General features: G+C 36.5%; 1 protein-coding gene across 20 annotated transcripts in view; it reads right to left on the bottom strand.

Annotated features, from left to right (window-relative positions):
• Positions 1 to 27,657, bottom strand: part of CLASP2 (cytoplasmic linker associated protein 2) — a 183,856-nt gene that overhangs the window by 75,556 nt on the left and 80,643 nt on the right. For all 20 annotated transcript variants that reach the window (XM_060307485.1, XM_060307486.1, XM_060307489.1 and 17 more), the window contains 8 exons: positions 26,207 to 26,352; positions 23,282 to 23,417; positions 17,525 to 17,595; positions 14,404 to 14,463; positions 13,138 to 13,215; positions 11,990 to 12,157; positions 9,725 to 9,780; positions 8,488 to 8,661 (listed from right to left, as the gene is read on the bottom strand). In XM_060307485.1, the coding sequence (XP_060163468.1) occupies positions 8,488 to 8,661; positions 9,725 to 9,780; positions 11,990 to 12,157; positions 13,138 to 13,215; positions 14,404 to 14,463; positions 17,525 to 17,595; positions 23,282 to 23,417; positions 26,207 to 26,352 (889 nt within the window). The remainder of the gene's footprint in view (positions 1 to 8,487; positions 8,662 to 9,724; positions 9,781 to 11,989; positions 12,158 to 13,137; positions 13,216 to 14,403; positions 14,464 to 17,524; positions 17,596 to 23,281; positions 23,418 to 26,206; positions 26,353 to 27,657) is intronic.

The following is a 27,657-nucleotide window of genomic DNA, read 5'->3' as shown; positions in this document are numbered from 1 at the left end:
CCTCTCCTCTAAATATTTCACAGAATTCACCTGTGAAGCCTGGACTTTTGTTTGTTGGAAGATTTTATTACAATTTTATTTCAATTTCATTACTTGTGATTGGTCTGTTCATATTTTCTGTTTCTTCCTTGTTCAGTCTTGGAAGGTTATGCCTTTCTAAGAATTTGTCTATTTCTTCCAGGTTGTGCATTTGACTGGCATAGAGTTGCATTTGATTGGCATAGAGTTGCTTGTAGCAGTCTCTCATGATGCTTTGTATTCCTCCAGTGTCCGCTGTATCGTCTCCTTTTTCATTTCTAATATTATTGATTTGAGTCCTCTCCCTCTTCTTCTTGATGAGTCTGGCTAAAGGTTTATCAGTGCTGTTTATCTTCTCAAAGAACCAGCTTTTAGTTTTATTGATCTTTGTTATTGTTTTCTTTGTTTCTATTTCATTTATTTCTGCTCTGATCTTAATTTCTTTCCTTCTAATAACTTTGTATTTTGTTTGTTCTTCTTTCTCTAGTTCCTTTAGGTGGTAAGGTTAGATTGTTTATTTGAGATTTTTCTTGTTTCTTGAGGTAGGACTGTATTGCTATAAACATCCAATAAGTTTTGGATCGTCATGTTTTCATTGTCACTTGTCTCTAGGTATTTTTTGATTTCCTCTGATTTCTTCAGGGATCTCTTGGTTATTTAGTATTGTTTAGCCTCCATGTGTTTTTTACGTTTTTTTAACTGTAATTTATTTCTTCTCTCATAGCATTGTGGTTGGAAGAGATGCTTGATATGATCTCAATTTTCTTAAATTTACCGAGGCTTGATTTGTGACCCAAGATGTGATCTATCCTGGAGAATGTCCTGTGTGCACTTGAGAAGAAAGTGTAATCTGCTGTTTTCAGATGGAATGTCCTATAAATATCTATTAAATCTATCTGGTCTATTGTGTCATTTAAAGCTTGTGTTTCCTTATTAATTTTCTGTTTGGATGATCTGTCCATTGGTGTAAGTGAGGTGTTAAAAGTCCCCCACTATTATTGTGTTACTGTCGATTTCCTCTTTTATAGCTGTTAGCTTTTGCCTTATATATTGAGATGTGCCTATGTTGGGTGCGTATATAATTGTTATATCTTTTTGGATTGATCCCTTGATCATTATGTAGTGTCCTTCCTTGTCTCTTGTAACAGTCTTTATTTTAAAGTCTATTTTATCTGATATGAGTATTACTACTCCAGCATTCTTTTGTTTACCATTTGCATGGAATATCTTTCTTCATCCCCTCACTTTCAGTCTGTATGTGTCCCGAGGTCTGAAGTGGGTCTCTTTTAGACAGCATATATATGGTTCTTGTTTTTGTATCCATGTCTTTTGGTTGGAGCATTTAATCCATTCACATTTAAGGTAATTATCAATATGTATGTTCCTATTACCATTTTCTTAATTGTTTTGGGTTTGTTTTTGTAGGTCCTTTTCTTCTCTTGTGTTTCTCACTTTGAGAAGCTCCTTTAGCATTTGCTGTAGAGCTGGTATGGTGGTGCTGAATCCTCTTAGCTTTTGCTTGTCTGTAAAGCTTTTGATTTCTCCATCAAATCTGAATGAGATCCTTGTCAGGTAGAGTAATCTTGGTTGTAGGTTCTTCCCTTTCATCACTTTAAATATATCGTGTCACTCCCTTCTGGCTTGTAGAGTTTCTGCTGAGGAATCAGCTGTTAACCTTATGGGAGTTCCCTTGTATGTTAATTGTTGTTTTTCCCTGGTTGCCTTTAATAATTTTTCTTTGTTTTTAATTTTTGTCAATTTGATTACTATGTTTCTTGGCGTGTTTCCCCTTGAGTTTCTCCTGCCTGAGACTCTCTGCACTTCCTAGACTTGGGTGGTTATTTCCTTTCCCATGTTAGGGAAGTTTTCGACTATAATCTCTTCAAACATTTTCTCAGGTCCCTTTTTTCTCTCTTCTCCTTCTGTGACCCCTAAAATGTGAATGTTGGTGCATTAAATGTTGTCCCAGTCTCTTAGGCTGTCTTCATTTTTTTTGATTCTTTTTTCTTATTCTGGTCCGTGGCAGTAAATTCCACCATTCTGCCTTACAGGTCACTTATCCATTCTTCTGCCTCAGTTATTCTGCTATTGATTCCTTCTAGTGTATTTTTCATTTCAGTTATTGTATTGTTTATCTCTGTTTGTTTGTTCTTTAATTCTTCTAAGTGTTTGTTTTTTAATTCTTCTAGGTCTTTGTTAAACATTTCTTGCATCTTCTTGATCTTTGCCTCCATTCTTTTTCCTTTCCGAGGTCCTGGATCATCTTCACTATCATTATTCTGAATTCTTTTTCTGGAAGGTTGCCTATCTCCACTTCATTTAATTGTTTTTCTGGGGTTTTATCTTGTTCCTTCATCTGGTTCATAGTCCTCTGCCTTTTCATTTTGTTTATCTTTCTGTGAATGTGGTTTTCATTCCACAGGCTGCAGGATTGTAGTTCTTCTTGCTTCTGCTGTTGGCCCACTGGTGGATAAGGCTATCTAAGAGGCTTGTGCAAGCTTCCTGATGGGAGGGACTGGTGGTGGGTAGAGCTGGGTGTTGCTCTGGTGGGCAGAGCTCAGTAAAACTTTAATCTGCTTGTCTGCTGATGGGTGGGGCTGAGTTCCCTCCCTGTTGGTTATTTGGCCTGAGATGACCCAGCACTGGAGGTTAAAGGCTCTTTGGTGGGGCCAATGGCGGACTTCAGGAGGGTTCATGCAGAAGAGTACTTCCCAGAACTTCTGCTTCCAGTGTCCTTGTCCCTGCAGTGAGCCACAGCCACCCCCCGCCTCTGCAGGAGACCCCACAACACTAGCAGGTAGGTCTGGTTAAGTCTCCTATGTGGTCACTGCTCCTTCCCCCGGATCCTGATGCACACACTACTTTGTGTGTGCCCTCCAAGAGTGGAGTCTCTGTTTCCCCCAGTCCTGTCGAAGTCCTGCAATCAAATCCCACTAGCTTTCAAAGTCTGTTTCTCTGGGAATTCCTCCTCCCTTTGCCGGACCCCCAGGTTGGGAAGGCTGACTTGGGGTTGAGAACCTTCACTCCAGTGGGTGGACTTCTGTGGTATAATTGTTCTCCAGTTCGTGAGTCAACCACCAAGTGGTTACGAGATTTGATTTTATTGTGATTGCGCCCCTCCTACCATCTCATTGCAGCTTCTCCTTTGTCTTTGGATGTGGGGTATCATTTTTGGTGAGTTCCAGTGTCTTCCTGTTGATGACTGTTCAGCAGTTATTTGTGATTCCGGTGCTCTCACAGAGGGAGTGAGCACACGTCCTTCTACTCCACCATCTTCTGTTTATTTATTTTATTTATTTTTGGCTGCGTCGGGTCTTAGTTGTGGCATATGGGATCTTCACTGAGGCATGTGGGATCTTTCATTGTGGTGTGCAGGCATCTCTCTAGTTGTGCCACATGGGATCTTCATTGAGGCATCTGGGATCTTTCATTGTGGTGTGCCGGCTTCTCTCTAGTTGTGGCGTGCAGGTTTTCTCTTCTCTAGTTGTGGTGCGCAGGCTCCAGGGTGAGTGGGCTCTGTAGTTGTGGCATGTGGGCTTAGTTGCCCCACGGCATGTGGGATCTTAGTTCCCTGACGAGGGATTGAACCGGTGTCCCCGGTGTTGTAAGGCGGATTCTATACCACTGGACTACTAGGGCAGTCCCTCATTGCTAGCATTTAGAAATACAACTGATTTTTGGATATTGATCTTATCTTTGGTAACTCTGAACTATTAATAAGCTCTAATCGTTTTTTTGTGAATTTCCTAGGATTTTCTATATATAAGACCATGTTTTCTACAAATAGCTTCAGTTCTTTTCCAATATGGATACCTTTTATTTCTTTTTCTGGCCTAACTGACCTGGCTAGAACTTCCATGATAATGCTGTTAGGAAGGGCAAGAGTGGAGATCCTTATCTTGTTCCTGATTTTGGGGGAAGCATCCAGTCCTTCATCATGACGTATATACTACCTGTATATACGTGGATTTTTCACAGATGTTCTTTATCAGGTTCAGAAAGTTCCCTTCTATACTAGTTTGTTGAGTATTTTTATCATGAAAGGGTGTTGAAATTTGTCAAATGCCTGTTCTGCATCTACTAAGATGATCATGTGATTTTTGTCCTTTATTTTACTATACGGTGTATTATATTGATTAGTTTTCATATATTGAAATAATAATGCATTTCCAGGAAGGTAATGTTTCTACCACAGAAAAGTTTTATGAAAATTTAAAAGCACTAATCAACCCATTGTTGACATCTTTGTAAACATCTCTGTCCAGTCCTATATATAAGAATGTTCATGAGTATTATTCATAATAATAAAAAAACAGGAAACAACCAAGATGCCCACTAACAGTAGAACAGAAAACTAAATTGTGATATATTCATACCATAGAATATTGTACATAGAAATATAAATAAATGAACTTTAGCTACATGCAACAACATAGATGAAACTTAACAAAAAAACAAACAAACAAACCCATTTTTGTCCAGTTTTTCATCTATGTATAATTTTATACAAAATAATGAAAGTATCACACATTGCTTGGTAGGCCGTATCATTTGATCTTTGCTAAAAATATGACTTGTTGGGGCTTCCCTGGTGGCGCAGTGGTTAAGAATCCACCTGTCAATGCAGGAGACATGGGTTCGACCCCTGGTCCAGGAAGATCCTACATGCCATGGAGCAACTAAGCCCGTGCACCACAACTACTGAGCCTGAGCTCTAGAACCCTCAAGCCACAACTACTGAGCCCACGCGCCACAACTACTGAAGCCCGAATGCTCTAGGGCCAGTGTGCCACAGCTACTGAGCCCGCGTGCAGCAGCAAAGACCCAATGCAGCCAAAAATAAATAAAATTTTTTTTAAAATTAAAAAAAATATGACTTGTTAATGGCTGCATAGTATCTGTAAGGATATACCATAACTTAATCACTCCCTCTTTGTTACACATCAAGGTTGAAGCTAATACATCTATTTTTAGAAACATAATGAATATTCCTTTTATTTCTTGGCATAATTATCTATAAACATTGAATTACTGGCTCAAAACTCTCAACATTTTAAAAAGCTTCATGGGTATTATTAAAATGCCACTCAGATAAAGTATTCCATGATTACTTCACATCAGCACTTTTAAACACATTCTTTATGAATAGTAGGCACGAACCTTAACTTTCTTGCTGCATTTACCGGTCTTTCAGTTTGCATTTGTTTGATTACAGTGGAGGTCCAACATCTGTTTGGGGGTTTTGGGGGCAATTTTGAAATATGCTTTTCTTGATATATGTAAAATTTTTTTCTATAAAAATAAGCTCATCTGTTTCTCATAGACTTATAAAACTTGTTGACATTTCAGCTTTTTTTGTAGTATTGGCAAAATTTTTTTCCCTTTTAATTTTCAGTCACTTGATTTTATATTTTCACACTTAAGATTTCGATCCCAAGGGATTTTCCCTCATGGTTTTCTGGCTCTTTATGCTTAAAATTTCTTCTCCAATCTGAGATTAGATGAATACTCAACTACTATGTTTTTGTCAAGATGCTTTATATTTTTGTTCAACTTCTTAGTTATCTGGAATAAATTTTTATATGGTATGAAACATGGTTCTAACTTAATTTTGTACCAAACTGAAAGCCATATGTCTAAACACCATTTACTGTAAATTTATGCTTTCCTCATTGAATGTAGTTATGCCACCTTTATCATGTACCACATTCACACCTAGAATCTCTACACTTCCTATTGTGTTCCAATGATCTGCCTGCCTAGTGTTCCCTGAGTACTACCCAAGAGAAAGAAAAATGAAGCACAAAACAGAGATAAATAATATGGATAACCAATCTCAAACTTTTAAGGTTGATGGATATAAAAAACAAACCCTGAATAGCTTTGGGAATATATGTTTAAGTTTTTTTTTTTAAACATCTTTATTGGAGTATAATTGCTTTACAATGGTGTGTTACTTTCTACTGTATAACAAAGTGAATCAGCTATACACACACGTATATCCCCATATCCCCTCACTCCTGCGTCTCCCTCTCACCCTCCTTGTCCCACCCCTCTAGGTGGTAGCAAAGCACCGAGCTGATCTCCCTGTGCTACACGGCTGCTTCCCACTAGCTATCTGTTTTACATTTGGTAGTGTATATATGTCAATGTTATTCTCTTACTTCGTCCCAGCTTACCCTTCCCTCTCCCTGTGTCCTCAAGCCCATTCTCTACGTCTGTGTCTTTATTCCGGTCCTGCCCCTAGGTTCATCAGGACCATTTTTTTTTAAGATTCCATACATATATATGTGTTAGCATACGGTATTTGCTTTTCTCTTCCTGACTTACTTCACTGTGTATGACAGACTCTAGGTCCATCCACCTCACTACAAATAACTCAATTTTGTTTCTTTTTATGGCTGAGTAATATTCCATTGTATATATGTGCCACATCTTCTTTAACCATTCATCTGTTGATGGACACTTAGGTTGCTTCCATGTCCTGGCTATTGTAAACAGTGCTGCAATGAACACTGTGGTACATGACTCTTTTTGAATTATGGTTTTCTCAGGGTATATGCCCAACAGTGGGATTGCTGGGTCGTATGATAGTTCTATTTTTAGATTTTTAAGGAACCTCCATACTGTTCTCCATAGTGGCTGTATCAATATACATTCCCACCAACAGTGCAAGAGGGTTCCCTTTTCTCCACACCCTCTCCAGCATTTATTGTTTGTAGATTTTTTGATGATGGCCATTCTGACCGGTGTGAGGTATTACCTCATTGTAGTTTTGATTTGCATTTCTCTAATGATTAGTGATGTTGAGCACCTTTTCATGTGTTTGTTGGCAATCTGTATATCTTCTTTGGAGAAATGTCTATTTAGGTCTTCTGTCCATTTTTGGATTGGGTTGTTTTTTGTTTTTTTTTTTTTTGCGGTACGCAGGCCTCTCACTGTTGTGGCCTCTCCCGTTGCGGAGCAACAGGCTCCGGACGCGCAGGCTCAGTGGCCATGGCTCACGGGCCCAGCCGCTCCGCGGCATGTGGGATCTTCCTGGACCGGGGCATGAACCTGTGTCCCCTGCATCGGCAGGCAGACTCTCAACCACTGCACCACCAGGGAAGCCCGATTGGGTTGTTTTTTTGATATTGAGCTGCAAGAGCTGCTTGTATATTTTGGAGATAATTCCTTTGTCAGCTGCTTCATTTGCAAATCCTTTCTCCCATTCTGAGGATTGTCTTTTCATCTTTTTTATGGCTTCCTTTGCTGTGCAAAAGCGTTTAAGTTTCATTAGGTCTGATTTGTTTATTTTTGTTTTTATTTCCATTTCTCTAGGAGGTGGGTCAAAAAGGATCTTGCTATGATGGATGTCATAGAGTGTTCTGCCTATGTTTTCCTATAAGAGTTTTATAGTGTCTGGCCTACATTTAGGTCTTTAATCCATTTTGAGTTTATTTTTGTGTATGGTGTTAGGGAGGGTTCCAATTTCGTTCTTTTACATGTAGCTGTCCAGTTTTCCCAGCACCACTTATTGAAGAGGCTGTCTTTTCTCCATTGTATATTCTTGCCTCCTTTATATAAAAATAAGGTGACCATATGTGCATGGGTTTATCGCTGGGCTTTTTATCCTGTTCCACTGATCTATATTTCTGTTTTTGTGCCAGGACCATACTGTCTTGATTACTGTAGCTTTGTAGTGTACTCTGAAGTCCAGGAGCCTGATTCCTCCAGCTCCGTTTTTCTTTCTCAAGATTGCTTTGGCTATTCGGGGTCCTTTGTGTTTCCATGCAAATTGTGAAATTTTTTGTTCTAGTTCTTTGGAAAATTCCATTGGTAGTTTGATAGGGATTGCACTGAATCTGTAGATTGCTTTGGGTAGTATAGTCATTTTCACAATGTTGATTCTTCCAATCCAAGAACATGGTATGTCTCTCCATCTGTTTGTATCATCTTTAATTTCTTTCATCAGTGTCTAATAGTTTTCTGCATACAGGTCTTTTGTCTCCTTAGGTGGGTTTATTCCTAGGTATTTTATTTATTTTTAAGCTTTGATTATGATTCACTTTTGCAGTTTTCCCAGATTTCCAAAAGGCTTTAACTTCTTGGTAAGGGAACTGAAGTAGGAAAAAGAGGATAGAGAAGCTGGGTACAACACCAAACTCCCTTAGTATCCAGCAGCTGGATGTGGCTGTAGTGCAGAACTTTGAAAATTCTATATGCAAATCATGGAATAAAGAATTGTTCCTTTGATTAAGATGGTTAGGAGCACAACAGGGGGAAAAGAGAAACAAGGTATTTCAGATACCTCAGAACTACATTGCAAGGACAGAATCATATAAAACATATGGACTATACTTAACTAGCAAGAATGAAATAGAAATGATAAATATATCACCATCATCAATCACTGAAATTGATGATGATTCACTGCTTCCCTGAGACCAGGGAGAAAATGTTGTACTTTCCCATAGTTAGCTGTCTTACCTAGTGATGCATAGGAACCTGGATTCAGGGCACCTGCACCTAACCGCCCACTTCGTACAGACTGCCCAGCAGCATGATGTGCCTTGGCACCAGCAGCAGCATTCACATCAATATCACTTCGTGAACGCTGTAGGCTTCCTGGAAGGGAACTGGCTTTGCTGCTGCCTGCTGATACTATGAAAAACAAAGCAAAGGTAACCTATTATTTCAGTTACTGCAAACGGCACAAAAATTATATAAACTTGAAATCACCATGAGATTAATCCATGATGACAAATGGTCAAAAAGGAAGTAGTGGCCAAATGGATACTAGAAAGTACTTTAGTATATTTTAAAATCAGAATGCCTCAGTTTCAATGCTGTCATAACTACTTCTTGGACAATTTTCTCAATATTTCTCTGCCTCATTTTCCCCTTTCATAACATGGGAAAAATAACTATACTTTGTAAAGTTCATAGGACTGTTTTATAGATGAAAGGATGATGTTTATGATTGATTCATGAATATGAAGCACTGTTACAAGATAAATAGATGACAGCGGGGCTATTTTTTAACTATAAGAATAATGCAAGTAGAACTAGCCTGGGAATAGAATAATTCAGAAAATAATGCAGGTTCTGCCACTCTTAGGTAATGCCAATTAAGTCATTAAATCTCTGGTCTTTAGTTTTTCAGTTTTAATGAGGAGCTTTATAAACTCTGAGTTATGACCCATTAATAGGCTGTGAAATCAACTAAGTGGGTCATGACAGCACTTTAAAGAAATGAAACACAGTAGAAAAGAGAATGCATCACAAGTAAGGGTAAGTAGGCTTCCTGGAACTTTGGATTATACTATATATGTATACTTATATACAATATACTACACAGCATATGTATATTGTATGTATATAATTATATACACTATATTATATATATGACATGTAGTATATGTATATGGTATACAAACACAGGTACAGTATATAAGTGTGGTATTTACTATGTAAAATGATTTTCTCACTGTGGGTCATATTAAAACAGTTTAAAAGCTACTGCTTTAAACTGTTTAGCTTTAAAACTGTTCTAATGTGCTTTTAAAACTTTTAAAGTGTAACTCTGTGTTTTAAACTTTTCAACTCTTCATGTGACCCAGAGTGAGAATATCTTTTTACATAGTAACTTTTAATTTATTTATAAAGTCACTTTTACTCTATTAAGTAAAATATGCTATGACTCTTAGTTAAAAAGGCAATTTACCTCTTCCAGCAACAGTTGATGGGTTTGCTGTAGACCATTTGGAAGAAAAAGGGCGGCTGCAAGGTAAAAAGAAATACTTTTAGTAAGACGACATAATTTATCACTCCTCTGACAAAAATTAATGAAATAACATTGAGTTTTCCGAAGAGTTGAGAAGTATTTCTGATTTCAACTTTCCTTTTACAAATCACTTTAGAACACTTGTTGTCATATATCAGTGGTATCTAAGTTAGCTGTGAAGCAAAAATGAAATAACTAGCATTGAATAAAGACTGTAAGCTCTACAGAAACAGGGACCAGGTTGCTGTTGTTCACTCTGGTCCTCAGCACACACTACCACAGGGAACTCAATAATAGCACTCTCCAACACTTCTAGTCTGAGATATTTTACTTAGAGAAAGGTAGTATTATTGCTAGTACACAGGGAATTCAGTGTAACCAAGGCCTGTCTCACCGAAGTCATATGGTTGTGGCCATTGGTAACTCGTGCAGTTACCCTGTAGGTATAACATGGTCTATAGCAGTTCTATTAAGTATTACTGCATGGGGCAACAGAAACAAAGCTAAGGACTACTGCTGAGGATAACATGTATGATTAGAAAGGAAAACACCTAGAATCAATTCAAAGAATCCACTGCCTCCTTTAATATCTTTTTTGATTATTTATCTTTAATTACTATGGTACTCTGAAGCCCATAAATAAATATCTAAGTATGTGAGAGAGTCTGGAAAGTATATCTATGTACGTATGTATCTATCTATCTATCTGCCACGCTGTGTGGCTTGTGGGAGTTTTAGTTCCCTGACCGGGGATTGAACCCAGGCCCTCGGCAGTGAGAGCATGGAGTCCTGACCACTGGCCCGCCAGGGAATTCCCTGTCTACAAATTTTAAAGGTAAGGGGAAGCGAGGTTAATGACAGAGTGTTGAAAAACATTCTTTAAGTTATTATTATCAAATGGTAAATTTGGTAGTTGGTTATTAAACCCAGTATTATATTATTTTTATAACTGTCCCCTAAAATTGTTACTCTAATAGGTTGAGGCAGACCACTTCAAGTCCACAGATTTTAAAGTTGTTTGTTTATGTTTAAAGATGTTCTACGAGAGTAAGAAAATATCTTGTTTAGATCCTTGCTATTCAAAGTCTGGTCCACAGACAAAAAGCACTGACATCACCCAGGAGTATGTAAAAAATGCAAAATCTCAGGTCCCATCCCAGATTTACTGAATCAGCTTCTGCATTTTAACATGATCTTCAGGTGATTCATATACACTTTAAAGTTTGAGTATAGTAAATCAAAGTAAAGGGAAAAGAAGCAACAAACCTCATTTGAGGTGAAGGATTTATCACAAATTTAAAGAGAAGTTTAAATAGGTAATTATTCCTACAAGAATTGTTTTTTAAAATCAAATCATATCTGCTTTTACTTCGAAAACATGTAAGTCACTGAACTTTTATTTAGTACAGTACTCACAAGACCCTGTGAGTGCTTCCTTGAATTTTGTGCCCTAGGTGCCTCCCAGTCCCAGTTCTGTACCAGAGAGCTGCAAAGGCAAACAGCAATCATTGTGGGGTTAAGGTCCTAAAGAGATAGGAATTACAGGGAGGTAAACTGACATTCTGTGAGCTGCTCTTCCCTGGGGAAATCTTCAGATAGTTGTGGCCACTGCTAGGTATCTTAGCAGTCTCATAGGGCCACAGAAACAGAAAACAGGGGTAAGCCAAGGAAGCAAGGGTTTGAGGTAGCCAACATAATGATGAGTGGAGTTACAGAGAAGTGAGTCAGATACTAGATAATTTTGCCCCCTTGAGGGATTTGCTGAAATCTTAAACCGTGCAAGAGGTGAGGAAAGAAAGCAGTGGAGTTTTTACCAGTTACACTGCTGTGTAAGAGTTCTGAAGATGACTTCTGAATCTCCGTTACAGTTCTTCCACTACAGTGCCCTAGAAATGGGCTATTTACTATATTGACTATTTTCCAGGTATTAAGAAAAGTATACAAATTAATGCTTTCCAATCTTTTTCACAGACACGAACATATTCAAACAAAATTTGAATCCCTATACTCTTTACCTAACGAGAAGTTATACAAGTATGTAATCCAACCCCTGAGAAAACAGGCCAAAGAAAATAAGCACAATCAGTCATCATCTTTCAAAAAGGCTTCAAGTGAAAGCAATCAGATATTCAACCATCTAACATAAGGAACTTTGTGGAGCTGGAGAGACAAAGAAATCAGTAATTATCATTTATATGATCTTACTTGAGACTTTCTTGTGAGCTAGATGAGGACCTGTCTGATTGTGGAAGAGATGCTACACTGCCAGAACTCTTTAAGTAAGTTTGAAGACTCTTCTGATAAGATGGCTCAAGGGAATTATACAGTGTTTCAGCTTCACCAGGAAAGTGGTTTCTAAGACCCATGTAAGTCCTGTAAAACAAATGAACAAACAACAAAAAGTAATAACTTTGCATTATTAGACATTAACCGTAAAATGTATACGTTCAAGAAGAACAAAGGTTTTTAAGCCCATAGGTTTTTTTTTTTAGTTTTTAAATTTATTTTTGGCTGCGTTGGGTCTTCGTTGCTGCACGCAGGCTTTCTCTAGTTGCGGCAAGCGGGAGCTACTCTTCGTTGCGGTGCACAGGCTTCTCCTCGCAGTGGCTTCTCTTGTTGCAGAGCGTGGGCTCTAGGCGCGTGGGCTTCAGTAGTTGTGGCTTGTGGGCTCTAGAGCTCAGGCTCAGTAGTTGTGGCACACGGGCTTAGTTGCTCCTCAGCAATGTGGGATCTTCCTGGACCAGGGATCGAACCTGTGTCCCCTGCATTGGCAGGTGGATTCTTAACCACTGTGCCACCAAGGAAGTCCCCCATAGGTTTTTAATACACCCACAATGTGCCAAGTAGAATACTTTCTATATTTAACAAGTTTTGGTAGAAAGACGGCAAGCTTTTGAGAAAAGGAGATCTCAGTTCAAAAGCTGGCTGTAATCCTTAGGGTCTGTGTGGCCTTGGGTAAACTCCCAAATCTCCAAACTTCAGTTGCCAACATAAGGAGACAGCACCTTTGTGGGATCATTTTAAGGATTAGAAAATAACATATACCTACTGCCTTAAACAGTATCAGGTACATGTTAAATGTTCAATAAATTAGTTATTTTTATTCACAGCAAAAGTGAGTATGTTATGATGGAACGGGAATACTGCTGAATGTACAAATGACAATGCTAAGTGAACTGTTAAGACACCCAGTACAGATTTAATGGAGACAAATCAACCTCCATTTTACTAAAGAGCTAATCAAATAGAATACTTGGGACATTTGAATGATATTTTCATTCTCCCAATATAATTCCTGTCAAAGAAAAGACCAAAGTATGTTTAAACTGTCAAAAACTACATTATAGACTTACTTTCTTGCCTCCACTCTGGCCTCTGCATCAGCATCATGAATTCCCTTCTTAATAGTTTCAACCAAGACGGCTGCATGTCTATAAAATAAAACACCTTTAGATTCATGTGTAAAACTATGTATTTCACCATAAATGATACTGCCTATACATTATGCATCAATCACAAAGGGGCAAGGGAGATAAAAAGATAATTAGTACACAATAATAAATCTAAGATTGCAAGATTTCCTAATAACCCATCCCATGCATTTCATTCATGTATGGTTTCCTTCTGACAAATCAAACATTATAAACCTGGACATAATTATTTTCAGATGGAGTCCAGACATATAGCACTCAAATCTCAAATTTTTTATGAATTAAAAAAAACCTTTTGTGTGGTTCCTCACTAATCTACCAATGTATAAAATTATTTGCTAATAGTACGATCAGTTATAATCTAACCAAACTGAATAGCAGCTGCCACAAAGGAACTTAAAGAAAATTTGGAATTATGTCATGCCTGCAGTAAACAACAAATTCTATTTTTTAGAAATGGGTTATGAATAGATTTAATGATTTCCATGAGAATGGAAAATCAGCAACGTGTTCAACATAAATGCATGTATATCCCAAGCTTCAAACTTGAAATTAATGAGAAATACAGCCATGCAAATAGCCAGTGACCAACATTTTCCTCTTGTTCATCTCAGAGCTTCATTAGATGCTGCCCAGTGTATACTTGACCAATGACAACTGACAACTGGTGTGGAAAAACTTTCCAACAAATCTCTCTCACCTTTTTTTTTAATGGCCACGCAGCAAGGCTTGCAGGATCTTAGTTCCCTGACCAGGGATCGAACCCGGGCACTGGCAGTGAAAGCGCCAAGTCCTAACCACTGGACCACCAGAAAATTCCTCTTTCACTTTTTTAATCTCTTTCCTCTGAAAGGAAGTGCCTTTCTTCTATCTTAAATAATTCATAACTTGGTTAACTGCACCTCAGGAAACCTATCTCATGTGACTAGAAATACATTTTAAAATATTTGCCCAATTTAACCTGGAATACCTTATATAACCCATTTACTAAGAGACCCTCACTCACCCCACAAAGAAGAAAATCATAGCTGTAATGAATAAGAGGAGCACCACAGCTTTAAGGGAAAATCAGTGCTAATAACTGTTAAAGCAAAATGAGAAATAATGCAAAACCAGTCACATCAATTTCTAAAGAACCGGTGACAATGGGGAGGGGAGGGTGGTGGGACAGGAATAGTCAATGCATACCTTTCCAATGAATGAGTCTGCCACTCCTGCAACAACAAATCTAAAAATTCAAATGAACGCCTGAAAAATAAAGTTAATTATAACTAAATGTCATAACATTATATTAAGTTATATTAATTTATAACTAAATGTTAACACTTTCTTCTATAATATTCCACTTTGTCCCCTAAATTAAAGCATAAGACATGTTTTTAGATATCTTTACTGTCAAATAATTAATTAATTTAAAAAATAAATTTCTTTTTTATTTAGCTTTGGCTGCATTGGGTCTTCGTTGCTGGGTACGGTCTTTCTCTAGTTGTGGCAAGTGGGGGCTACTCTTCGTTGCAGTGCACGGGCTTCTCATTGCAGTGTCTTCTCTTGTTGCGGAGCACAGGCTCTAGGCACGCAGGCTTCCAGAGTTGTGGCTCACGGGCTCAGTAGTTGTGGCTCACGGGTTCTAGAGTGCAGGTTCAGTAGTTGTGGTGCACGGGCTTAGTTGCTCCGTGGCATGTGGGATCTTCCCGGACCAGGGCTCGAACCCGTGTCCCCTGCATTGGCAGGCAGATTCTTAACCACTGTGCCACCAGGGAAGTCCCACTTAACTTATTTAAGGCTCCAACTATTCCTATGCTTAATAGTTCAAAAAGACCTTAAGGGTTCCCCATAATTTTAACTTAAAATGTTTGTCAAATATACAATTTAACTTAATTTAAAAGATATTTACCGAACACCTACTGCGTACTATAAACTGAAGACATACAATGGTGACCAAGAAAGCTGGGATGGATCTTCCATTTCTACATTTGTTCCCTTAAATATATATGCAAATGATTCTTAATCAAGTATTTGGTGTTTTCTCCTTAGCCTTCTGGTTCTTAACTTCTTCAACTGTCTCGTTCTTGAGCTTTTGTTCTTTCTTGGCATCTGACGACACAGCTCTGCCCTGTTTTTCTTCCTTTATTAACACTTTCCCTCCACCTACCCTTACATAGGTGCCCACCTGGTTGGTGCTGATCTCAGCCCACTTCCCTTTTATTGTCTTTTCTTGGGCAGTATCACCTGTACCCTTAGCTCTATCAGCTGTACTTCTCACACCTAGTCCTTTATCTCCAGCACTGGTTCTTCAATTCAGCCATTAAGTCAGAGTGTCAACCAGCTCACAGACATCTCTACACAGGCAGTGAGTGTCAACTCAAACACTACATACTGATACAGAACAACAAATTTAATTCTTACCCTCTCAATTCTACTCTTCGAGCCCATATGATACAGATTAGAAAAAAGAGAAACATGGAGGTTAAATTAATTTGCCCAAAGGATAGAGCACGGCCTTAAACCCTGGCATTCTGACTCTAGAGATCACAGTCTGAAGCACTTGACATCACCTTCCTCATCCATATCCAATTATCAAGACTCATTTCTATATCTGAAATCTCCTGATTATTGAATAAAACCTCCTTCAATCATCATAAATACAGCTCTAGTTCAGACCCTGCCTCTCTTACATGAGCTGTAAGAAGTCCTACTTAGTTAAACCAATGCTTCTCATTGTCCCTTTTTTTTTTTTTTTTTGCGGTACGTGGGCCTCTCACTTTGTGGCCTCTCCCGTTGCAGAGTACAGGCTCCAGACGCGCAGGCTCAGCGGCCATGGCTCACGGTCCTAGCCGCTCCGCGGCATGTGGGATCTTCCCGGACCGGGGCACGAACTCGTGTCCCCCGCATCGGCAGGCGGGCTCTCAACCACTGCGCCACCAGGGAAGCCCTCATTGTCCCTTTTTAATTGCTGTTCATAGCTGAAATAAAAACTAGGATGGATGACATTACCTCCTCACCAAAAACTGCTAATGGAACAATATCAAAATTTCTCTTCCTGACATTCAAAGCCTTCTATACTTTGACTTCAACCTATCCCCTTCTTCCCCTCAGTCAGTCTCTTTTCCTACTGAATCCTCCCATTTATCATGTGTTTTGGCCTCAGTGGTCTGTCCAATGGCTCTGCAGCACACAGCATAGCTTTCCATCTCTGTGTACATTATACCCCACTCTCTTCCCTTATAGGTATTGAATTCTCCCCATTTGCAAGGTAATTTTCTGATGCATTTCCTGACTTCCTCTTCTCTGTCACATTCCTATTTCTCCAATTACCATTTTCTTCAGTGTAAGACAGAGACTGGTAAACCTTTTCTGTAAAGGGCCAGATAGTAAATATTTTAGGCAGTAAATATTTTAAACTTTGAGAAGCATATACATAGTCTCTATTTTATATATTTTTCTTTCCCCCTTTTTAACTACCCTTCAAAAACGTAAAAAACAGTCTTAGCTTGTGGGCCACAGAAAACTAGACTGTTGGACAGATTCGACCAGTGGGCTGTTGTTTGCCGACCCCTGACATAAGAGAGAGGTAATTAAACAACTGTCCCAAAACTCCGAATCACTTACAGGTAATAATGATGTCTTATTTTTCCTAACATTCAAAGTACTTAAATAAACATAGTTATCAAACAAAAAAGGGGAAAGAGTTCTTTACAATTTTCTTAAATATCCAATGCACAAATCTTGTTTTTGCTGTCTTTATTATTCGTGGAGATAGTGATGATATTAAAGATTGTAGAAACCATAAGGAGAGAGAGAGATACTGACAGACTGACGTGTTATGGCTGCATACTCTGTGCCAAACACTATGTTCAATTCTACCATTGTGTTTCTCATTTAACCCTCACAACTCCATGGGGTCCACATTATTAGCCCCACTAACATACGAAAACACTGAGGTTCAGGGCAGTTAAAATAACTGCCTGCGGTAGGACAATCAGTCACAGTGGTAGGATTCTAGGTAAGGGCTGACTCTAGACTCCATACTCTCTGAATACCAAACAACTAGTGGCCCAAATAAACCAAACCTTAATAGGATAAAACTGAGAAATGTGCATAGCCATAATAAGCACTTCGTTCCTTTTTCCCTTATATAACATACAAATTATGTTAAATTTTATGTTAAATTTATGTTAAATGATTAAAAAATTTTAATAAGGTTTCTAGAAGGCAAGAAATTGATGACAACCAATTTTTGCACCCAACTAAGAACTAAACATAATGCAATATCCAACATAAAGCTATAGTAAGTTTTTTCAAAACTTACCTCCTTACAGGAACTGATTTTGATGTGCAATTGCTTGTTATTAAAGGTATAAGTCTGGGTACATGAGTATGCTGAAAAAGATATTTTAGAAGAGGTTTAAAAATACTGTGTACTTTACATAATCTCTTCTTCTATTTGCCTTGCATTCAAGTATTTAGCTGTATTAGAACAGAACAAAAATACCATAAAATCAGATTTTGAAAGAAATTAAGACCAGTCAAAAAGTTTCCCCAAATTAAAGTAATAGTAATGATATAGTTTCACAAGGGCAGATGTGATTGTAATATTAAATAATAAAGACAAGTTAACTGTATAAATACAGATAACTGTTAGGATAGTGTACTTTGAGGGGATGGAGCACTAAGAGGGACCAGGCATGTACTGGTCTTATTTTCTGACGTACTGCTACTGCTGGAGAAGACAGTAACTGCTATGTCATCAAAGCAGGTTATCAGAGTGAATAACTCTGTGAATGTACATAACTACTGTGAATGTACTTTGAAATGGTGATTTTAATTGAACTTTCATCCTGGCTGAACCACAGCTCTCTAGAATTCAGGTAAGGGTCAGTATATACAATCTTCTGGTTTCTATTAGTAATTCTTATGTTCTTCTTTAGTGAAGCAAACACTGAAAAGTTCATAATTGACACAAGAATAAAATAGTAACTTAAGCATACGTATTTGATGTTTTAAATCTCCTATTTTTCTTCTGAGCTAATGGTACAGGTTGGGTTCTCTAGGAGGCAGGCTCTGAGATGGAGTTTAGCATTCAGGATATTAAGAAGTGCTCTTGGGATCAACACCAGTGGAAGTGAGGAGAAGAAAGCAGGAGTGAGCAGAAGAAGAAATCAATCTGTGATATGGCCTAAGGACATCTTTGCCCAAAGCTGAAGCTTTGGGAAGCTCTGGAGCTAAAATGGTCCTTCAGAGTAGTCTCAAATTGGTCTAAGATAGCCACAGCACTATACTTCCACATCAATCAGTTATTAGATATGGGCCATAACCAGGAAGAGGCAAGACCTTGGGAAAAGCAGCTCTCTGCAAGCTGAGGCAATCCTTGAAGAGGCTGGCAGCTGAAGACTGTCTGCCCACATTGCTTCCAGTCTTTCAGTGAAGGAGAACGTGAATGGCACATCAGTGTGTGCCACAACTAACTCAACCAAAATTAGAGGGAAAACTTTTTTCAGTTCCTACAGAGGGAAACCACCCACAGACCTGAAGTTGTTCAAATGAGGATAATGCAACACAGTGCTGACCTGAATATTATTCAACTGTTACATTCAGCGTGGAAGGGCTCTGTGGACCCGGCTCCCTTAGAGCATCCAGAAGAACCCATCCTCAAACATTACTGTGGTGTTAAAGCTCAAGGAGACTCCCTAGCCACAACATACTACATAGGAGGTCTCACCTACCTTCTTCCTCCTCTCTCATAACCTCCTCAAAACCCTACTGCTGACTGATTAACCCACATCCAACACAGTGGCAGCGATGGGGCAAAAGACTAACCTAACTATTGCTACACCATATTCGGGGGAGCTATACCAAAGGAAAATAAAAAGTGACCCTCACAATGTGTCTTACAGATGACACATTGTCTTACAGATGACACACAGATGACACCCTTACAGATGACACATTCAACCAAACACCAAGTCAGAACCTGGGAAACAAAATATAGAAAACAGGAAATAATGTAAAAAAACAACAACATAACACCCGATTTGTATTTTCAGTGAGATCATAAGATAGTAAGTAGAATTTAAAGGAATTTTTCCTGAGAACATATACAGCTGTAAGACAGAAAACAAAAAAATATTTAGGAAATGATAAATGACAAACAGGAGCAATAAATAAATGATCCATGAAAACTAACATAAATTTAAGGAAACTTCATTTTAGTCAGAAATCTGGCTCCACTATGTAAAGAAAGCACTAATGAAAGATGATCTACTCCAAGGCCTGCCGTGAGGTAACTCCTGACACAGAGACTCTTCTATAAAGCCTCCTAAGGTGGTGTTTTGTTTTAAATTAAAAAATCAAATGATATCTAACTTATTATAGAAACAATAAAAAGTTAAGAAAACAATTGAGTGAAAAGACATAATTCTGAGGGAAAAGAAATGTGAACCTAAAGTCCAATTTTTGAGTTCTTGTAAAAGGGCAAAGAAAAGCATTTTGAAATATGCAAAGATAAATATATATGAAAATTGAGAACACACTAAAATCAAACAAAAATTTTAAATGGGAAGAGTTTCCTAATAAAGATTGGGCAGGAATAAAGGCAGCAAAAAAAAAAAAAAAAAAGCAATTAATTTCAATTGCTGAAAATGAAAATGTCTTTGGCTCAATTTAATTTAATGGTTAAGGGAAAAAAAATGACATGAATAAGATAAAATATATACTTTTTAAAAGGCTGGAGAAGTAAAACAGAGGTTTTATTCCTGACACCGACAATGAGTAAGAAACTTCTAAGAAAATAATGAAACAGGTAAGGAGCAAATACAATGAACATAAAACAGAAAAGACAGGAAAGAAAAAATACTATTTCAAGATGGTAGTAGTCAAAAACTTTCACCCATAAAGTACATGAAGCAAGAATTGTTAGGAAAATAAAGTTGATAAAAACTAGAATCAGAATTTGCCAGATAAAGCAGTTTTTTAAAAAAATGAGACCATGAAGAATTTGAATAATAAACAAACTAGATTTAGTAATGAATAAAGTACCCTATAAATGAATTTCATACTTTGCAAATACTAAAAGACTATCTAAATTTATGATGTATTAGGATACTAACAAAATTCAGGTTATTCAATGAAGAAGAAATTGTATGATCAGAATATCATGAAATTACAAGATGATAAGAACAACAAAAGAACCATCTGAAAATGCAAACAATATCCTTATGTAATTCAAAGAGAAAGTTGAAATGGAAATTACAAATGATTGAGAATTATAAAATAAAGAGAATGTGATAAATCTAAATCACTGGATGCTGCTAATGCCAAACTCAGAAGAAAACATTATAATAAGAAAGCGTTATAATATTAAACAACAAAAACTATGACAAATTACCTAAGGATATACCACAAAAATCTAGGGGAAAAAAAAGAGGTAAGCCACAGCAAGTCAAAGAAAGGAATTAAGAAACACAAATGTAGAAACTAAAGAACTAGAAAAAATTAAAGAACCCCATTGGTACCAATAAAACAAACTGGAAGCTTATAAAAAATCCATAACAATACCTCTAGCAAGTGTTTTTTTTTAAAAAGAACATATAATAATATAATAAGAAAAAAATGGCAATATAACCACAGTGGAAGAAACTTTTTTTAAAATTAACAGTATACAACCTCATGCCAAAGAGTCTTAAAATCTATATGAAATAGATATTCTGAGAAAACACAAATAACCAAGAATACTTCAAAAAGAGATGCAAGAACGCCCAGTCTAAACCACCAGAAATGTTATTGGATAACTTTGAGTCAGCAAACCCTAATAACAAAATATGTTAAACAACAGAAAAATTACAGAAAATTCTACAAAAGACTCATATTAAGTAAATACCAAAATCTTAATTAGCCAACTGCATCTAGCAGCATCATATGGTACAATGATCAAGCAGAATTTAGCTCATGAATGTACAATGGATAAATGAAAAGAGACAACCATTTCTAAAGATATTAAAGGGATATATGACAAGATTCCACATCTATTGCTGACCAAAATTTAGCAAAATAGAAATAGGAGGAAATTCTCATAACCTAATGTAAACTATCGAGAAAGTTATCCCAGACATCATATTTAAAGCACTCCCATTAAACACAGGGATAAAACAAAGATTTCAATAATTTCCACTATTTTTGAACACTTATGAAGGTGCCAGATTTAGTGAAGCTTACAAAAATATTAAAACAGAAAGAAATGAACATTTCCATAGATAGATTCATAGATTTCTTCATAGGCACTGGATTTAATTGCTGAAAAAAACCTTCTGGTACAGCAGTATTAGAAAAAAACATCACTTAACAGGAGAGGACAAACTGATCACAGAAACTGAAAAGGCATTTAAAAAACAGACCCATATATTTAGGGAAATTTACTACATGAAAACAGTGGTATTTTAAGAAAAGACTGAACTGTAATTCACTACATGCCACTGGGTCAAATGGCTTTGTATTTGGGGGAAAATGAAGTTATATACCTGTATTTCACACAGAAATAAAACTGAGTTAGACCTAAACCTAAGAAACAAAATCATGAAAGTTTTAAACAATTGAATATTTTTATAATTGAGAAATGGGGAAGGTTGTTTTAACTATAACAAAAACCACAAAAGGAGCATTGTCTCAAAGCAAAAAAATTTCAAAGTTCTATATATAACAAACAATAACAAACAATATTTGAAGAATTGACAAACTGGTAGAAAATATTTGCAACACAGAATTAATTTACAATCATCCTTCAGTGTCCACAGGGGTGGTTCCAAAATCTGTGGATGCTCAAGTCCCTTATATAAAATGGTGCAGTATTTGCATAAAACCTACACACATCCTCCTGTATACTTTAAGTCATCTCTAGATTACTTATTATAGTTAATACAATGTAAATGATAAGTAAATAGTTGTAATTACTGTAAATGTTCTATAAATAGATGCCAGCAGGAGGCAAATTCAAGTTTTGCTTTTTGGAATTCTCTGGGATTTTTTTCCCCCAAATATTTTTGATCTGAGGTTGGTTGAACCCACAGATGCAGAACCCATGGATAAGGAGGGCTGACTGTTCTTAAAACATATAAAAAAGGCCTTAGAAATAAGTGAGGAAAAAATGCACAAAGTATAAACTGGCAATCCAAAGAAAAACTATTAAAGGAAAAAAAATACCTAATGTCTCTAATAATGCAAGAAATGCAGAGTAGAATATGAAATAATATTTCAATTATTAAATTTTTAAAACCTTTAAGATACTAATAATGCTCAATGTTGGTAAAGGGTGGAGAGAAAGAACTTCATAAACCTCAGGGAGAAGAATGGTGAGGACAATTTAATATTATGTTCTTTAATAGAGAACTGATTTAGACATTAAAAAGAATTATATGTATGGACAAGGGAAGCTGCCCAAGTACATGAAGTTTAAAAAGCAAGTGTAAAAAAACATTATTTTTACATATATGTAAAATATAAATGCTACATTTACATTTTGTAGTAAATACAGTTTGTAGAGGCAAGAACAGAAGTTTGGAAAAGTACATACTGAATGGCTAGTGTGGTTAGTTGCAGAAGAGCAGAATTCAAGTGTGGAAGATTTATTCTTTTTAACTCTGTTCTTTTGGGCACCTTCAAGATGTGGATGATGAGAAATATTAAGAATTTGTCTGTCATCTTTTACCACTGCCTGTAACTTTTTTATTGTTTTACATTTGCCTGCTACCACCTATAACATGGTTATACACACACACACACACACACACACTCACACATGTACATGCATATTATGTCTATTACATTCTGTATGCAAGCATGTTTACTTTGTAATCCTCTGTACTATTTAAATGTTCAATAATAACTGTGTATTACTTTTATTATCAGAAAAATAATTCAAATGTAATTTTCCTTTGGGGTTTAAAAAAATACTAATGATTTATTTAAGTACACTGAGAGAGAGACATACAGACAGAGAGGTGGACAAACACACAGAGAGAAAGATAGAAAAAGGGGAAGAAAAGAAAAGAAAAGAAAGGAAAAGAAAAGAACCTACCCGAATTATGAATCTGATTGCTGCACATCCAGAAGTTGCCATGACTTTTGCACTATTGGGGACGAGATTAAAAAGTGTAGGTACAATGGCTTCAGCGCCATGATCAAACTTGTTTCCCAAAACTGTTGAAAGATGGCTATAAAGGAAGACAGAAAAATGTTTTCTAAAAAAATAGTTTAACATTAAATATAGGTAGGACCATACAATTTTAAAATATTCTTTTACTGAATTAACAAAATTTTTATTTTAACCAGTTCCAATGGCAGAAAAACAAAAGAGAGAAAGGCAAGTGCAGATATTACCTATTTCCTTCTTTTCCCCGTCCTTTGACTGTCTAGTGCAAAGTTGAAATTTGGCATTTTAACCATCTCTTCGCAATGCAGAAGTCATCTGATCTCAGAATTTAACCATTAACATGACATGTAAAACACTCAGCTCTGACTGTCCTGAACTTTAGTCTTTAACCATCGGATATTTCCATTCTGATGCCCCAATATCAATCTTAAATTCAACATATTTTACAAATAAGTAAAATCTTTCCCAAATCAGTACTCCTCTATTTATTTCTTTTTTTTCTTTTAATTTTATTTTTGGCTGTGTTGGGTCTTCATTGCTGCATGCGGGCTTTCTCTAGTTGTGGTGAGTGGGGGCTACTCTTCATTGCATGTGTGGGCTTCTCATTGTGGTGGCTTCTTTCGTTGTGGAGCATGGGCTCTAGGCACATGGGCTTCAGCAGTTGTGGCGTGCAGGCTCAGTAGTTGTGGCTCGCGGGCTCTAGAGCACAGGCTCAGTAGTTGTGGTGCGTGGGCTTAGCTGCTCTGTGGCATGTGGGATCTACCCAGACCAGTGATCAAACCCATGTCCCCTGCATTCACAGGCGGATTTTTAACCACTGCGCCACTAGGGAAGTCCCAGTATTTCTCTATTTCTATTAATGAGAAATATTAATATTTCGGTCACAAATACTCCCTGACATCTTTGGTGTAGGATTTCAGAATTCTTGATTGAAAACAGAACTCTACCATACATTGATTAGTTGGGTGACTCTAAGGACATCTGTCTTCTCTTTCCAAATTTGTAGTTAAACAACTAATCCAGGCTAATTAATTTAATATGATTTTGGGTAAAACACTTAGGAAGAATGCTGTAATTATAGTTCTGACAATGTTTGTGGAATTATTTAATTTCTATATACTTATATCTTATTTAAAATACATGGTTGGGGTACAGTTAGTTCCAGAATTTCAGGTTCCTGGTTCAAAGAGGTACTCAGACTCAGACTTACTTACTAGTGTTCAGTTATACCTTCAGTTTTCCCATGTGAAACTCAAATCAGAAACAGAGAGGTGCCACCTGTGCCCAGATGTTGCTGTCTTCCTTTAAAGAGTGTAAGAGTTTTGTTCTGGTAGGCCAGTGATGTACTTTGGAATCAGCTTGATCCTTATAAGCTTACTGGGAGGGGTGGCCTGAGAATACTGCAGAGTACTCAGCCTCCAGAGTAGCCTGAACAGTCCTATTCCTATCCAACAGCCTTTCTGGGGTCTCTACTGAATGCCCTGGGTGTTCAACAACGTTTCTCCAGTCTGGCTCATCAGAACTTGAACCTCTCCCGGCTCAGGTGAACTCTGGGAATTGCTGTTTATCTTATAGCTTCCAGTAGTTCTTTCCAGTCCTCAGGGAGTTGTACCTTTCACATGCACAGATTAGTATTCAACTAGACTCATGGGATCCCCTGTGCAGATTTCTATAGCTCTTTTTCTGTATGTCTCTCCTCTCCAGTGTTCTGCACTGCAAATTTTAGCCACTTCAGCTTTCGGAACCTCCAATCTGTTTCTTCTTCAACTCAGTAAAACTCCCTTGCTCTGCCTGCGTTCTCCCTCCCTCTCCACGGTCCAGAAAATGCATCCAGGTCAAAACTGTGCTGATCATACTGTTCAACTGACTTGTTTGTTTCAAGAATTACACTCCTGCTCTGCCTGCTGTCCATCATCTGTACACAGTTGTCTTAACATATTTTCTCCAGTTTTCTGCAAAGGGGCTAATCCTGTACCAGTTGTTGCATCATGGCAAGAAGCAGAATTCTCATCACGGACTATTTTTGGAGGTTACAATTTGTGGATTTTTGTTTTGTTTTTCTATCAAGACATATTCAATTATTTTGGTATATTGACTTGCATCTAGCAATCTTACTATATATTCCCTTACTTATAATAATTTATCTATCAATTCTTATCATTTTCTGCATGGATAGTTATATCATTTGTTAATAAGGGTAGTTTTGTTCCTTTTCTTGCAATCCTCATAATTTTTATTTCCTGAGGGGTTTTTTATTTGTTTATTTATTCTGTTCTGACTAGGACATCTAGTACAATCCAGATTATGAATATTAATAGTAGGCATCTTTGTGTTCCCTCTCTTCAAAGGAATACAACAACATATACAACAAAGTATTCTGGTCGGGAGAAGTGGTAAAAGAAGTTTAAGTGTTCTACCATGCTTAAATTTTAGAAAAATATAAACATACAGAATAGGTTTAGACTTTGATAAGTTAATGATGCATGTTATAATTCCAAGACAACTGCTAAAATATCAGAAATAAAAAGCTTAATATCCAAATTAGCAAAGATAAAGTTACATATAGCCAGTTCTCAGACCCATTCACTTTATTCTTATACTCACAGAGTTAGTGACCAAAAATCCACCAGTAGATTTTAGACATATAAACATATTTTAAGGTTGGTATAAAGTGCTATTAAGAAAGATTTTTTTAAAATCACACAAATTTAATCCTTATATATATAATTTTTGGAATATATATATGCTTTTTTGGGGTTATCCTGCTAATGCTTTACTGAATAATCACTGAATCAATGAGTACAAAATTCATTCATAAAAAATACTTATCACAAAAAAGAATATACTTACGCCACAGTAATGCAAGCTTCTCTAACCACCTGGGATCTAAGATCCTTAGCTGAAAGTTTAAGTGCTCCATCCAACAAGCGTAAATGTTGGAAAAAGCAATCATATTGTGCAGCTCCAGCAACAAGCAATGATCGAATTTTCTTAAGCTGAAATAAAGAGAATTTTCATTACTGACGTTAAAAAGTGGCAGTGCAAAAAAAAAAAAACTACCTAAACTTCACTACTGGAACAAAATTAAAAATTTTTTCATTATATTTCATTATATATTCAGACATTTTAACAGCATTAAATGTATCTTTATTAAATAAACATGCAAACAAACAAAAAAGCTTTCTGGAAAAGAACATTATAGATTTAATTATATGCATAATAGACATGTAATGTATGAGTAGGTAAGTAAATTTTAAAGTTTTAAGGGAGTCTTTTCAAAATTGTCACAAAATACACATTAAAATAAAGTTTACCATTTTAACCATTTTAAAGTATACAACTTAGTGGGAATAAGTACATTCAAAATGTTGTGCAACCATCACCACTATCTACTAAGAAGCCTATTTTTAAAAGAACCAAATTTGTAAACTATATTCATCCATAAGCAAAAGTAAAAAATCAAAAGGATCAACCATTAAGTCATCACCATCTCCAATATTTTAACATTATCACATTTACTTTGTGACACAAATAGCTCTTTCTCCCTATTTCTAAACCTTTAAGAATAGGATTGCCAAATGTTTTCCATATAAACATCATACATACCTAATAAAATTAATCAGTCAATTGAGATACACTCAGGTACACATCTGTGCTCACACATACAAGCTAAAAGTTTACCTATCATACCCATTATTATGTATAATTTCATATTAAATTCTGTGGTTTTCTAAATTTTTAAAGATATCTTTAAAGTTAAAGATGAATTAAGGATGGAGAACACAAAAATAAAATACTGTGGATATTAGAAAAACATCTGAAAGAATAGTTATACAATCTTAGGGTATATAAGGTAGGCAAACTATCATAAGCAGAAGAGAAATCAGAAGGCATCTAAACAACTAAAAAAAATTACAATATGGTAGGAAAAAATTATCTGCAATATATAAGTACAACACACAAGGAATGACAGTAAAATAAGAAAAAGACAAATAACCAAATATTAAATTGGGCAAAATAAATATAAGAAAATGTGTTCAACCATACTAGTGATAAGCAAATGCAAATTACAACAAAGACATCATTTGCCTTCATTAGATTGGCAAAAGTTAAAAAGACTCGATAGCACCCAGTAATAGCTCTTACTGTTAAGATCATGGATGCCTAATACCTTTGTTCAAAATATTTTGGCAATGTCTACTAAAATAAAATTGCATCTACTCTTTACCCACGAATCCACTTTTAAAAATTTAACCTACAAAAATAAAAACACCATTGTTATAAATATGTACAAGGATGTT

The sequence above is a fragment of the Globicephala melas genome, chromosome 11 (genome assembly GCF_963455315.2).
Source record: "Globicephala melas chromosome 11, mGloMel1.2, whole genome shotgun sequence".
NCBI lineage: Eukaryota > Metazoa > Chordata > Mammalia > Artiodactyla > Delphinidae > Globicephala > Globicephala melas.
Note: the sequence above shows the minus strand (reverse complement) of the source record. Positions and strands in the feature narration are given on the sequence as shown.